Consider the following 15,175-nt stretch of genomic DNA (forward strand, 5'->3'; position numbering starts at 1 on the left):
GTGGACAGGTTAACTTCATCAAGTGCGAACTTCACATAATGATAAACCTTACCGTAGAGGGCATCTATCATCTCCTTGATACATTTATGTGCTGAGGACTTTGAAATGCAGCAGAGGTCTCCTGTGGATCCCTGGAATGATCCATTGGAAAAACAATTGAACATGATGGTGACCTTCAGAGGCACTGACAGGAGATGGGGTGTAAACTCCTCCTGCAGAACATGGCAGATACGATCCACCACATCTCTTTACAAGGACAGACCTGCGCACCATTTTCTCGCGCTCATCTCCAGATAAGAGAGTCTTCTTTGGTCGAGCCTTGGACATGTGAGACACATTTGTGGGATGGGTATAATCTCATCATGCTCTTGAATGTTACTGGAGCTCCTTGGACCATGGACCAGAGGTCAGGCCTTCTCTCGAAGCTGCACTAGATAGCACAGGGCCCTGCTCCTCCTCCTCCTCAGTCAGATCACTGCCATCAAATTGGCAGCATTGAGAGCAGGCTGAATTAATCAAACCTCATTCTCCCTGCAGACTGAGAGATGCAACAGAAAAACAATGAAGACTGGGAAAGTATAGCAGACTTTCAACTGGTAAACAGAAAGCCACTCTCATGCCCTAGAGTTACGTTTGAGCTACCAGCTTTTCACTGATACAGCCTTGTAGCTGAAGTGTACACACACCGATCTGGATAACCAAGCCCAGCCCTGATGCTCGACATCCCAAACCCACAGAGGATTGGAGAGGTTTGAATGTTTTCATATAATGTTCCATCTTACCAAAGGCACTCCTGCAATCTCATTTGGTATACTGGTCTCCCTATTTGAGGAAGGATGTTCTTGCTTCAGAGGAATTGCAGCAATGGTTCCCAGGATGGTGGGACTGATGTATAGGGAGAGATTGAGTCAGTTAGGATTACATTTGCTGGAATTCAGAAGAATGAGAGAGGAACTCATAGAAACCTATAAAATTCTGAAAGGTAAAAAGGTAAAGTTACCATAGACCCAGATGACCATAGACACTAACTGGTGGTGATTTAACCTGAGGATCACGACACCTCAGGTGAGCAGCAAGTTTGAGAAGACGGCCTTCATGAATAAAGTCAGCGGTACGGGAATTGAAACCATACTGTTGGCATCACCAACTAGCTGTCCAGCATACTGAGCTAAGCCAACCCTGTGTCTAACAGGGTCTCAGACAGGGCTGCATTCTAAAACATAATGCATGCACACTCCAGAGTGTGAGGGTTATCTGTAAGTGTACACACGAGGGATGTGTTGTTCAGAGACTCACGGGGAGAGGGGGGTTGCTGGAAGTGAGATATTCGCCGTAAACAATCAATCCCAGAGGCAGCACGCCAACCCCATCCTTGAAAAGCCCAAGCACAAACCCCTACTAGTGTGGGCGTATCATTGGAGAAACTGGAGCAGTACTATTGCAGGTTGGCTTTGAATGTTAAGTAAAGCAAAGTTTATTTATTAGTCACAAGTAAGGCTTACATTAACACTGTAATTAAGCTTACTGTGAAATTCACTCCGGCACCTGTTCGGGTCAAAGCACTTAACCAGCACTTCTTTCAGACTCGGGAAGGAAACTACAGCACTCGGAGGAAACCCACGCATACAAGGGGAGAATGTGCAAATTCTACACAGACAGTGATCTAAAACAGGAATTGAACCCAGGTTCCTGGTGCTCTGAGGCAGCAATGCTTCCCACTGTGCCACTGTGCCGCCCTTATGTTGCACTGAATGCAAAGTCATGAGCAAAGTCAGGGAGGAGTGTTGCACGCCACTTATACCCTGTCATAATTCAGACACGTCTAACTTCCCACTGGCATATAAACCTGGTGAGCAGTGCTGACAATGAGTACTTATGACATGGTAATGGATGCAAGTTGCGTTCTCCACATAGAATAGTGGGAAACCCGACTTGCCATCAACCTGCCATGAATGCAGTGAGGGGGAAATTCTGAATTGTTTCCCACTGGCGGTATTCCGATCTTTGGCCTCTCCTTCAATTTTCCACTGCCACCCATCATGTAACCCGTCACTGGCAGGACTGGCAAATTGCGCTCCACAAGAAGGTTGCCTGCAGGTCAGGAGTTTCTGCCTTTGTTTATCTCCTACATGATGCTAGCTTAAACACAAAAATATAAAGCAATCTATAACCCTACCATTCTGTTAAAACCCTCAGGATTGGTAACCAACTTTTGAATAACTGGAGTTACTGAGCTGCATTAGTGGCTTAATTTTTCTTATTTGGTGAAACATCTGTGCTAATAGCAGAGGGTTTCAAATAGCTCCAACGTAAAATAAATTATTGTGGTAACAAAACGAAAAATATTCAGCCACAAATGCAATTCAGGATTCCTTTGCAAATTTTATATATTGTAAATTTAACTTTTATTTATTTGCGTCACAAGCAGTGTTATGTTCAGTGGAGTTTAGAAGAGTATGAGGTGACTTGACAGAAACATATTAGGTCCTGAAGCATTTTGACAGGATGGATATGTGGAGGATGTTTTAAAGTTGAAAGTTTATTTATTTGTTAGCATCACAAGCTTACATTAACACTACAATGAAGTTACTGTGAAAATCCTCTAGTTGCCACATTCTGGCACCTGTTTGGGTACACTGAGGGAGTATTTAGCATGGCCAATGCACCTAACCAGTATGTCTTTTGGACTGTCAGAGGAGACTGGAACACCCGGAGGGAACTCACACAGACACGTGCTGAATGTGCAGGAAACTGGAGGAAAGCCCCGCAGACATGGAGAGAATGTACAGGTTCCGCATAGTGACTCAAGCCGGGAACTGAACTTGGATCTCTGGCGTTGTGAGGCAGCAGTGCTAACCATTGTGCTGCCGTGCCGTCGCAACTCCAAAACCATTTTAAAAAGGAATTTTTTTTGATTCTCATGATGTCGAAATATTTATTATTACAATTGCTGATAAATATTTATCAGCAAAGAGACAATTATCAGAACAAGGATCAAGATTCTTTAACCCTACTGAGTTTTGGATTTGTCAGAAATTACCGACTTAATCTTTATCAATTTCTCTCCACTGCTGTGTTCAGTAAACTGATAATCTCTGGTTTAAAAACAAATATGTTTCCCTTTTTACAAAAACCCGGAGAGAACGGGGTCAAATCAATGTACAGCAAGAGCAGAGCAACGTGGAGTAAACAGCTTCAGCCAAGATAAAATGTTACCAGAGCAATTTCATTATTAATAATTTTCTATAAAAGATAAACAGTCATGTGTTGTGTTGCTGTCAAGAGGTAAACCCAGTATAATATCACATATTATATACAATACTGTGCCTCATAAGTGGTTAGCACTGCAGCCTCACAGTGCCAATGGTGGGTCACCTTCAATGTGTAAGGATGGGGTGGAAAATCCCAGACACTGTCTTCGACCAGTTGGGCCCAAAGGCTTGTTTCTGGGCTGTAAATACGATGTAATTGTTTGTCATTAGATTCAGTGGTTTTTGAGCAAATCTTGACTGGACATATCATTACCTGAGAAGCAGTTGCAGTTGGGGTCAATCTTGCAGTCGCATTCTGTTGACGTGCCAGCAAATATGAAGATCTCGCCATTGGTGGTGACCTGCTGGATGCGGTTGATCTTCCTCTCATCCGTCTCGGCAATGTAAAGTGCTCCACTGTGAGAAACCGCAATGGCTCTGGCTGACTCCAGAGTGGAGTGGACAGCCACCTTGCTCATGGGAAAATGGTTGATGCCTGGCACCTGGCAATGGATAGGCCGGCCTGCCACAATCCGCACACGGCTCATTTCAGAGACCTGCAGTACAATGTTATTATCGAGCACGTACAGGGAATTATCAATGGGGTTAACAGCCAGGTCAGTTGGCCACTCAAGGCGTACCTGGAAAGAGAAATGATTTGGGTTTATCAATAAACTGTTTAAGAATGACAAATTTGCTCTGCAATTTCTTCATGTCTTTGAGCAAAAGCAAACATAACTTTGTTCTTTTCTTATAATTTGTCCTTTATAGCTAAAATATTTAGTGTGCTAAAACCACCAGTTGAGTTTTAACAGAATGAGCAACAGCATTTCAGCAACTTGGAACAGCAGCTTAACAGCGTTCCTCTACCTTTTTGTTTTTCTAGTATTACTGTCATTACCAGTGCAATTAGGCAGGACTTGGGTGGGGTGGGTGCCGGGAGTACCAAGGGCTTGTCTCCTGACCATGGGGAGCCCTAAGTCCAGTCGTGTTGGAATGTACATGCGAGCACTGTGTGGATCTGTATCTGTGTTTGTTTGCTATGTCACATATTAGAACATTTTCAATTAACATATCAAAAAAAACAGCAGCTTCTAAGGTGATTGGCTATTTCATTGAGTACCTTACAAATTCCAAATCTATTAAAAACAGAGTTAGCTTATCTGAACACATTAACAATCAGCTCGGAGGGATTTTAATGGTCACATCTCCTGACCTATTCACGAACCATTCAGACAGCACCAAACATTCAACTGAGCAGGGAACAAGCAATTAGACAAAATCGTTTCAGATAATGAATCCTAAAATTGATTTGCTATGACCGTACTTTGGTAACTGGTCAGATGGCGAGAGGGGATCATGTGCTAAGTGAACCAACCCCTTTTATGTTCAGCAAAAACTGCTTTTCTCCAGACAACAGAGAAAGCAGATGACACATGCAAAGGATCCTGTGTAGGCACTATCTCTCACTCTCTCTCCCTTTAGCTTGCAGATTTGAGTCCTATTTAATTGTTTGACCATCAGTAAACTGCAAATAATGTTTTAGGAATCAATCCAGCAGCTACTGCCTCAATCTACTCAATCCAGAGTAGCCATCGAACCTGGCCTAAAATAAATCAAGTTATTAATCTACCCGATCAATATATTACGGACTTTTGTTAGAATTAAATAAAATATTTCATCTATTATCCTTCTTCATAACTTGCGTCTGTGAGTGAATCTTCAAATACATGTTTGCGAGAGACAGCACTTCTTAAAATTTTTATTTACACAGGTTAAGTACAGTAAATACTACTTTCTTTTAAAAAAAAACTTACAAGGAAACTTGTCCATGTATGTCTTTTGCAGTCACAACACATAAACAGTGAAATACTCACTTAACTGATAACTGAACAAACCTCTCAGAGGCCAATGTCACCAGTTTCTCTTTATTTACAAACTCAGTTCCACCCTAATGACCATTTCAAGTAAAAAGTCACAATTCAGGGTGTAACCCTGACACCCTTCTATGTATACACAAATAAGACTCCCTGATTGGGCAGGCAAACATAACCTCAATCAGAGAGCTCATATTCCAAGAGATCAACCTCATGGGCCTCGTTGAGGACATGCTCTGTTGTAGTTAAACGAGGATTGGGAAAAAAGGGGAGCAGGTTCACCCTTCTTCACCTTATCCTAACACTTTCAATATTGGTACATAGTTTTTTAATGAGCTTCAAATATTTATTTCAGCCTAATTCTCTACAAATGCTCATTCTTACCAGACACTGACAGTCCTGCATTGGACAGAAAAGTTCTGAAAACACTGACACTACAAGGATTTGAACATTACCTTATTTTAATAATCTTAATGCTCAGTGCTGCTTACAAAGGATGAGGCAGTTCATTTTGTAAAGCAAGAGTGAGAGAGCAGAGAGTGAAATGTAACTTAGAGGCAACAAGCACCCAATTTTGAGAATTGGCACTACTAAAACAGAAATATATATTTCCAACCAAAGTGAGAGATTGTAAGCAGTTTAGACCAAGTTAATCGGATTAAGGATCAGCAGCTTCTTTAGGGCACAAAATGATTAATAATTTAAATCGGCTTGTTTTCCCAAATCTGATTCACATCATGTACAGTTGGATTTGCACCATTCCATAATGGCAATTTATGTTCTAAGTTTTCTGAATTAGCATCAGAATCAACAGGAAAACATTATTATTTCCATTTCAATCTTTCTCTTCTTCTGCAATCTATTCAACCATGCTAGTTTGTTGAATTGGACTTGATTGAATTGCATATAAATCCACCCAAAAAAATGTAAATTTGCAGTTTTATGATGTGTGCATAGCCACACATGCATTCACACTTACTAAATTGAGCTATAAATGAAGAATATGGAAATAAAACAAGTTGACGTTCACTTGGGTCATTTAATGATTGGAAAAAAATTAAGCAGAGGATAGAAATGACAAAACGACACTTAATTAGATGGAACAGTTTATGGTGTAATTGTAAAATAATTCTTGTGATAAGAGATAGTTGTTACAATCCCAGCTGATATTACTACTGGACAAATCTGATCCCAGGGTGGAACCCTTATTTTTTTTTTGATTAGATACATGGAAAGCAACTACTGAGCAAAGTCACAAGAGTCAGCTGATGAACTTTTAACAAAAGCATACAACAATTCTTAAAGAAGAAAAATGGACTATAAATACGTACTACTTCACCCCAACTATACCAGTACAGATATAGATTTGTAAGGATAACAAAAGTTACAAAAATCTACCTAATAGTCTAATGTTCACTGCAATCATATAGTCATTGTGTGGTCAGATACCCCAGGGTGAAATTCTCCCATCCCATTTTTGGTGAGAATCAAGCACGAGCCATAAAATTGGAAATTCACCAGAGTAACATTACTCTGCTATTCTCCCAGTGGCAGCTCATTGTCGAGTCGTTCTTCCTGCTGGCAGGTGCCATGAATGCCATTTGCATTCATTTGTGTCTCATGAATCCTCATTAAAACAGCTGCCCACCAGAATCCTGTTAGGCCTTCCAGCCTTCCATCATTACCAGTGTGAAATTATGCTGGTCTGAAAGCCGATTGTTAAAGAGTAGCATGCCCAAGGCAGGCCACAGTTCACAAAAGACTTTGAGGTGAGAGCAACAAAGCCTTTTGGCCATAGTTCTGCACTGCTCCTGATACATTATCCACCACTCTGCCAGGGCAGACTGGTTCCTGCCCCCTACCTCCATGCTGAGCTGGTCTTCACGGACAGCACCACGCCGCTGGACCCACGGACCCTTCGCAGACTCAGATCAGTACTCCATCTAGGGCTGGGGAGTGCTGGGATCTCCTTCCCCTGATCCACACATCAGTGTCTATCTGGACAACACTGTGCTATGGGACTCGTGCAGCTACTATGACATGTGCGAAGGTCAAAGTTCAACTGGATGTGGGGTGTGAGGTGAGGCCATGGGACAAAGTGGTCTGATGAAGACAAAGCGGTGGGGAATGCCAAAGGGAGTTTTGCACGGTGGGGGGTGGGAGAAAAGAAGAGAAATTCTTCGCATGGCAATATAGAAGGAGGACTTTGCAAGGGATGGGTTGGGGGCAATGTGGAAGGAGGTCTGTGAGAGGAGGGGTGGAAAGCTTATGATGAGAGGCAGGAGGGCAAGATGGTGGATAAAGAGGAGGAACAGTGAAAGGCAGAGGCAAAGCTAAGAAGAGGGAAGCTGGCCCTCGACAGAGCTGCATGAAAAACTCACAAAGGGGTCTGCGGGATACCACATGGACACTGGAAGGGGATGCATGCAGATTATGGTTGATATGCCTGTTACTGTGACAGGCACATTAAGGATGGTTAACACAAACACTATTCAGTTCAGCCTTCATGGTTTGTGAAAGTTATTTTTGTCCAGAGTCCTCTATGGAACTATGTCGAGACTTCTGTTTAAGTTCAGAGGCTGGGCAAACAGGAGTCAGAAAGTACAGACATTCTTGCTGCAAAACTGAAAGGTGTCCATAAGACAATAAGACCATAAGACATAGGAACAGAATTAGGCCACTCGGCCCATCAAGTCTGCTCCGCCATTCAATCATGGCTGATTATTTTTCTCATCCCCATTCTCCTGCCTTTTCCCCATAACCCCTGATCCCCTCATCAATCAAAAACCTATCTATCAGATACAGACACTCAATCATCTGGCCTCCGCAGCCTTCCACAGATCCACCGTCTGGCTGAAGAAATTCCTCCTCATCTCTGTTTTAAAGGATCATCCCTTTAGCCTGAGGTTGTGCCCTCTGGTTCTAGTTACATGAGTCACATGATGACAGACAGTCAAGGGGCTAGGTGAACCTCAGTCTGAAGTCAGAGATATGAGACAGAGCAGAAGGGCAGTGGCCATTTAGCAAGAGAAATCATCAGAAGCATGGTGCACCCAGCTGCAGGAAGAGGCAGGGTCTTTGAGGGAAAACACACAAGTTGGTGTGCAGAGCTGTCCTGCAGTTGATGTCCCTGAGTGTGGCAGGCTCTATACTGGGCTGATGAGGATATGGTGATTGTCAAAGGGGACATCTTCAGCCTGTAGATAGGGAAGACATAATACGGCATAAGTCGGGGGACTGGGGGGGTTGTAGGGATGAACGGTGCACATGGTTACAAAAGGTGTTGGTATAATTGTTGCTTGCCAGTGATAGGCTTGGGGGCAGTGTACCAATATCCACCACCAGAATGATAGGGTCCAGTATTAGTGGGGAAGGGTGGAGAATAACGGGTGGCCTTTCTACCTGCACAGCATGGAGCTCCAGGCCAATCAGAGGCACGCAAACAGTCAAGCAGGTCGGGTCAAATTCAACCCCGTACTACAGGTGCAGTATCATCATCTCGACACTCAGGTAAAATGGTGTCTTCTAAAGGTAAGATTGGTTCTACCTGGGAGGGCTCTGCTAAAGTGTGGGAAGATTGTTAAACTGGGCTCTGGGGCTCCTTCTTGCAATGCATTCTCACTTGTTGGTGCTCCTACACTGGCCGGGGTCCAGGTCAAGTAGGAAGAAAGAGAAAGGCAGGCTCTTAATTTTGCACTTTGAAAGGCATCAGCACAATTCAATTGGCTTACGTCAGATCGTAGATGTGGTCGTCATTGTCCTCATAATGTGTTCATCCTGGGCTCCTGCTTAAAGCCAAATGCATCTTTGGCAGCTTGCGCTGCTGGAGTTAGTGCAGGCACAAGCAGAGGAGACTCCGAACGGCTGCTCAAGATCGCCTGAGTGGAAGTCCCCAGGGTGTCTGGCTGATGCAATCCTCTCTGTGGGTGCCAGGGAGCCCAGTGTAATTCCTGGAGGAGATGGGGCACAGGGAGGGGGGGTCATGGTGCTTGGTCCCCATGTGGCCAACACCCTCGTGGTGCCCACCAGAGTGCGTGGTCATGGAGTGCATTGCTGAGTGCAAATCCAGCAAGACCTGCTGGACCAAGGTCTCCAAGGTGGTTGCCAACATTCCCGTAATGGGCTCAGGGTGCTCGCACATCAGAGCCATAGTCTTAGATGGAACATGGAGGGACTCCTCCAATGTTTGCTTAGCCTGCTGAGTGACTCTCAAAACTCCGTCTGATGTTCGCTGCCTCCCTTTGCATCTCCTGCAGTGAGCTGGCAGCCACTGCCAGGGGCTCATCATCTCACTGTGACTGCATGGGTGGCTGGTCTCCAGCAGCTCTCTGAGTGCTGGAAACGTGGGCTGTCTCTGCCTTCGACTGCTGTGGGGACACCCCACAGGGTGTAGTTCCTCCTGGGACACAGGGTGTAGTTCAAGGACACTTTCTGGGGAACACCTCACATTCACTGGGGTGTGTGTCTCTGCTCTGGTGGAGTATGCCGGTGAGCGCTGTGACGGTTCTCCCTGAGGCCCTCATCCTCATGTGTGCATTAGGGGCTCAAACAGTAGCTGGCTGTCTAGCTATCTGCGGTCTGCTGGTGCGTGAAACACACAATAGTAGAGTTTGAGTGGATGAGCTGAAGCTATTTCGGAGTACATTACACGCAGAGTGATTTTCAGGATTGGGTGAAGTGATGGGGCTGAGATCTGTACAAGTCTGTTGAGAGAGACATTGCCATATGATCTTCCCTGTCTCTGCCAGCGAGCTGCCTTCTCGAACTCAGAGAGGGCGACAATCTCAGTTACTCTCTCGGTCTGGACTCGCTCACGTTTGTTGTACATGAGTTTGGCCCGTATGGAGACGACAGAAGGAGAAGTGATGAGATGGGATGGGGCAGAGGTTGGGTCAAATGCGTACTCCCTGTATGTGGTGTGACCTACCCAGAAGGCACAGAGGTTGGAGTTCAAGCAACAAGACAGATGGGATGGTGGTGTTGTGAAAATCTTGTTGAGAGGTAAGCACTGATGTGTGTCTCCTGTGACTGAATGTGTGGGATCCACAAAGGGAGTAGCTGCATAAGTACGTGACGCCATGCTGACTGATAGTGGAAGGAGCTGAGAGAGGACTTACCCTATGGAGTGGGTGAAATCATTCATCCACATCATGCACTGGACGGCACTTTGTGGGCAGCCGGACTCACGTCCTGGGCATTGGCCTTCCAGGCTGGAGTGGTGAGGTTGGTGTGCTTCTTTGAGATGTCCTTAGGGTACAGCACCCGCTGGTGGGCCCAGCCTCACTGAATAAGGGTCTCAAAGGCTTTGGCGAAGAAAGCTGGTGCTTGCTTCTTTCTTCTTCAGTCTGCTTGCCTTTCGCTCCTGGGTTCAGACATGTTAAAGGGTCTAGTGAAGATAGGTGGACTGGACAGAATGATACAAGCATGCTGGACTGGTGTTTAAATATGGCAGCAGGTGAACACTGCTACTGCCGGCCCGCCACCGGGTTCAGAGGGGAACTCACCTGTGTATTCTAAGCACAGAATATCATGCGGGATCCCACCATTCTGGTCAAAAGGAAAGGTGATGCTAGAGGCTCCTGTCACTGCACTTAGTCTCAAAATAGGAGAATTCTGATCTCTGAAACCAAGTAACAGATGCCATCCGAAACACCTTCGACAGACTTACCATCAATTCCTGCCTTGCACTTGTCACACTGTGAGCTAACTGGCCTCACTGGGATTCTGTCATCGCACGAAGGTTTCTATCGAACCATAGAACCCTACAGTGCAGAAAGAAGCCAATCGGCCCATTGGGACTGCACTAACTCTCTGTAAGAGCATCCCACCTGAGCCCTTCCCTCCACCTTATTCCCATAACCTCGTCCATTTAGCATCGTAAATCCACTTAACCGACACATCTTTGGATTGTGGGAGAAAACCAGAGCACCTTGTTTGTGGAAGAATTGGATTGTGAGAGAAAACCAGAGCACCTGGAAGAAAGCCATGGGGAAACCGTGCAAATTCCACGCAGCCACCCAAGCTGGAACTGAACCCAAGTCCCTGGCCCTGTGAGGTAGCAGTGCTATCTACTGTGCCATGATGCCACCCATCTCCACTCTTAAAGGACGTGCTTCGGAATCTTCCCCCAAATGATGTTTTCTCCTGGATGTCTTTACCAAGGATTCAACTCCATAGTTTCAGCCTTTCCTTTCAATATTCCTCTGCTCTGAAGTGCCGCATGCATTCAAGTTTCACTTTCCACACAACCTCTCAGATATTCAGCCATGCCAACAGAACACCATTGCTTCATAGGCCCATAATTGGAACCACCAACCTTCTGGTTACCTTGGGTCTTTGAATTCTCGCAAACCAACATTGTCCCAGGACTGCAACTTGCAGCCCTGTCTTTAATTTGAAGCCTCTCTGCTCCTCACTCTCAACTTTACTGAACAGGATCTTTTCCAGATTCCTACTCTTTTCCTTTGACTTAAAACTCTTATTTGAATTAGCATCTGTCCCTCTTCCTGTTTTTAGCACCTTTTTCTGTTCTTTAGTTTGGGACCTGCTCTCTGCAATCTGTCTTCATGTCCAGCTTCTTTTTGGCCTGTTTCAGCAGTTTCTATGAGAGGTTGCTGACTTCTGGGTCACCTTTTTTCAATTGAACTGACTGCTTTTGCTAGATCTTTGGGCTCCTTGTTGCTAGGCAACAGCCCCTGTTTCTTTCATGTCCTCTTTTCGCCCTAGGGTCAAAAAATCTTATTATAATGCAGGCAGCTAAACAAATCCACAGACTTATAGGCGACTTTTAAAAATTAAATTAAAACTGAAGAAATATAAATGCAGCCTAAACTTAAAGCTGTACCTTATTCCTGACAGCCGCAAAACAAATATAAATTACTTAAAACCATCTCTATTTCCTAATATGGTGTTAAATTGACTGTCCATTCTCAGTCAATGGGCAGAAAATCTATCCTGGAATGCTGAAGAGTTATGCATGGTAATATTATTGTACAGATGCAGAAACTGGCTGTTTTAGAATGATGATGATGACACCAAGATTGGGGGAAAGGCAAATTGTGCAGAGGGTGTGGAGAGTCTGCAGAAGGATCTAGATAGGCTGGGCGAATGGGCCAGGAAATGGCAAATGGAATTTAATGTTGGCAAGTGTGAGGTGGTCCACGTTGGTAGGAAGAATGGTAGGAAGGACTATTACTTACGTGGCGAAAAACTGCAGCAGGCGACGGTGCAGAGGGACCTCGGGGTCCTTGTGCATGAGTCGCAAAAACCCAGCCTGCAGGTGCAGCAGGTGGTCAGGAAGGCGAATGGGATGCTGGCCTTCATAGCGAGGGGGATTGAATATAAAAGTAGGGAGGTCTTGCTGCAGCTGTATAGGGCATTGGTGAGGCCGCAGCTGGAGTACTGTGTGCAGTTTTGGGCGCCGCACCTGCGCAAGGATATTTTGGCCCTGGAGGGAGTGCAGAGGAGGTTTACTAGGCTGATACCGGAGTTGAGGGGGTTGAGCTATGAGGAGAGGCTGAATAAACTAGGCTTGTACTCGTTAGAGTTTAGAAGAATGAGGGGAGATCTCATTGAGACGTATAAGATGATGAATGGGATGGATAGGATAGAGGTGGAAAGACTCTTCCCGCTCAAAAAAGACAGTAGGACTAGGGGGCACAGCCTCAAGATAAAGGGGGGGCGGTTCAGAACGGAGTTGAGGAGGAACTTCTTCACTCAAAGGGTGGTGAATCTCTGGAATTCTCTGCCCGTTGAAGTGGTGGAGGCTGCCTCGCTAAATATTTTTAAGAAGCGGGTTGATGGGTTTTTGATAAGAGAGGGGATTAAGGGTTATGGGGAGAGGGCGGGAAAGTGGAACTGAGCCACGACAGATCAGCCATGATCTTATTGAATGGCGGGGCAGGCTCGAAGGGCCAGATGGCCTACTCCTGCTCCTATTTCTTATGTTCTTATGTTCTTATGTTCTTATGGGTGCAGAAGAATCACATTGCCACAGAGATAGATCAAAAATGAAGACTGACTAATGGGAAAGTTCTTGAAGTATTCTGAGAAAAGGAGAATTGCATACCACAAACACAGCACTTTCGAATCAGAGAAAGTGGTTTGTTGCTATCTGGAAAATGAATACAACAAATAAAGGTTAAAAAATTACAATGGAATCAGTAGATTTAACTTCAGGAGCTGATAAATCCACCTTTTCAGCACATGGACAATATGAAGTAGATTGATCCTTAACGTCCAAAGAGAAAACGAATGCACGGGGAGGCATTAACAATAACTAACATCGTAGAACTCCAGTGGATAGCTGCACTCTTAATGTGAAATATGTGATAAACCAAAGTAATCCAAAGTCAAAACATTTCTTTGTAATTTTGGGATTGTCTAGTGACATTAATATGTACAGACACAAACAAACATTGAAACATAAGGCCCCATTTTACCATTGCTTTGCCCCCGTTTAACGTGGTCAAATTGGCAATCCACGCCTGCGTCCGTGCAGATGCAGGGCGGGGAGTGTGGCCAGATCATTCTTGCGGGGGGGCGCAGTGTGGAGTGAGTGAGGTCAGATCATTCTCTTGGGGAGGAGGGGAGCGAGGCCAGATCATTCTCTTGGGGGGCTTGTGGGAGGGGGGAGGCATTGAGGCTGGATCATTCCCTGGGGCCGAGGGGAGTGAGGCCAGATCGTTCTCTGGGTTTGTGGGGGAGGGAGGGGGGCATTGAGGCTAGATCATTCCCTGGGGAGGGGGGGGGAAGTGAGGCCAGGTTATTTTTTTGGTGGGGAGGGGAGGGAGTGAGGCCAGATCATTCTCTGGTTTGGTGGGGGGGGGGGGAGGGGAAGAGGAGGGAGGCGGGAAAAATGTATCTCCGGTAGAGGTAGGAGCGGTGGCCCGATTGCTCACTGATGGCAGGGGGAGGGGGAGGCCAGATGAATCTCTGCTGGGGGACGGTGGGGGGGGTCCACTGCCACTCTGTGGGCGATCAATTGGGGGGAAGGGGGCAGGGGTTTGCGATAGATCTGGGTAACAAGGGGTGGGAGTATAAGGGGGACAGTGATGTCTGGGGGGGGGGGGGTGGCATCACTCCTGCCTTTGCTCTGGGGCTGCTTTTTCCACTTTCTGCTGTCCAGGAGCGAGCTGACATGGGCGCACTTTTTCAAATTTTTTCTCAACTGTGTATATGCGGTTCAGAGCTCCGATCAGTTCGGGCATGATAAGCCCCGCCCACAGTGCAATTCAGACTCAGATTTTTTTCCAGGTGTATGGGAGCTCCTGGAGGCAGATTTCCAAGTCAGAACTGAATTGCACCCAGATTCAGCACTTAGAATGAAAATGGTAAAATCAGGCCCATAGAATCACAGACACCCTACAGTGCAGAAGGAGACCATTTAGCCCATTGAGTCTGCACCGATGACAATCCCACCCAGGCCCTACCTCCATAACCCCATATATTTATCCTACTAGTTCCCCTGATATTAAGGTGCAATTTAGCATGGTCAATTAACCGAACCAACACAACTTTGGAGTGTGGGAGGAAACCGAGGACAACGCGCAAACTCCACACAGACCCAGGGCTGGAATTGAACCTGGGTCCCTGGTGCTGCATGGCACTAGTGCTCACCTCTGTGCCACTGTGCTGCCCAAACATACCTGTTGTTCAGTGGATAATTGAATGCTTAGTATCAAACTGAACCCTTTTAGCCAGAAAAGTCTGGCCTGCTTTTGATTTCTGTTGCTAGGTTGGTTCATTCTTCCTCAAGTAGAAGAACAAAATGAGCCAACATCCCTTCGCCTGTCCCCTATTCAATAACTCCAGGTTAAAAAAAGTTGATTAATAATGTCGCTGCTGAATGAACACCACAGAAATGTTGATATTAGAAACTTCAGCAAAGCTCACAGAATTCATGACTTAATTAGAACCCCGCTGCCATTTTTTTCCTCATAGCCATCTGTGATAGCATCTAGTTATGACAAAAGCAAGCAATTGTAAAAGTAATTAAAAATTAGATGGAGATAGAATATCTACACATACAAGACACGGGATTCTTTC

The 15,175-nt window shown here is 45.5% G+C and overlaps 1 protein-coding gene across 5 annotated transcripts in view; it reads right to left on the reverse strand.

Annotated features, from left to right (window-relative positions):
* tenm1 (teneurin transmembrane protein 1) overlaps positions 1–15,175 on the reverse strand; it is a 704,577-nt gene that overhangs the window by 74,667 nt on the left and 614,735 nt on the right. For all 5 annotated transcript variants that reach the window (XM_080187425.1, XM_080187422.1, XM_080187424.1 and 2 more), the window contains one exon: positions 3,526–3,892. In XM_080187425.1, the coding sequence (XP_080043551.1) occupies positions 3,526–3,892 (367 nt within the window). The remainder of the gene's footprint in view (positions 1–3,525; positions 3,893–15,175) is intronic.

This window comes from Carcharhinus amblyrhynchos, chromosome 4 (assembly GCF_965287045.1).
Source record: "Carcharhinus amblyrhynchos chromosome 4, sCarAmb.v2.hapA, whole genome shotgun sequence".
Classification (NCBI taxonomy): domain Eukaryota; kingdom Metazoa; phylum Chordata; class Chondrichthyes; order Carcharhiniformes; family Carcharhinidae; genus Carcharhinus; species Carcharhinus amblyrhynchos.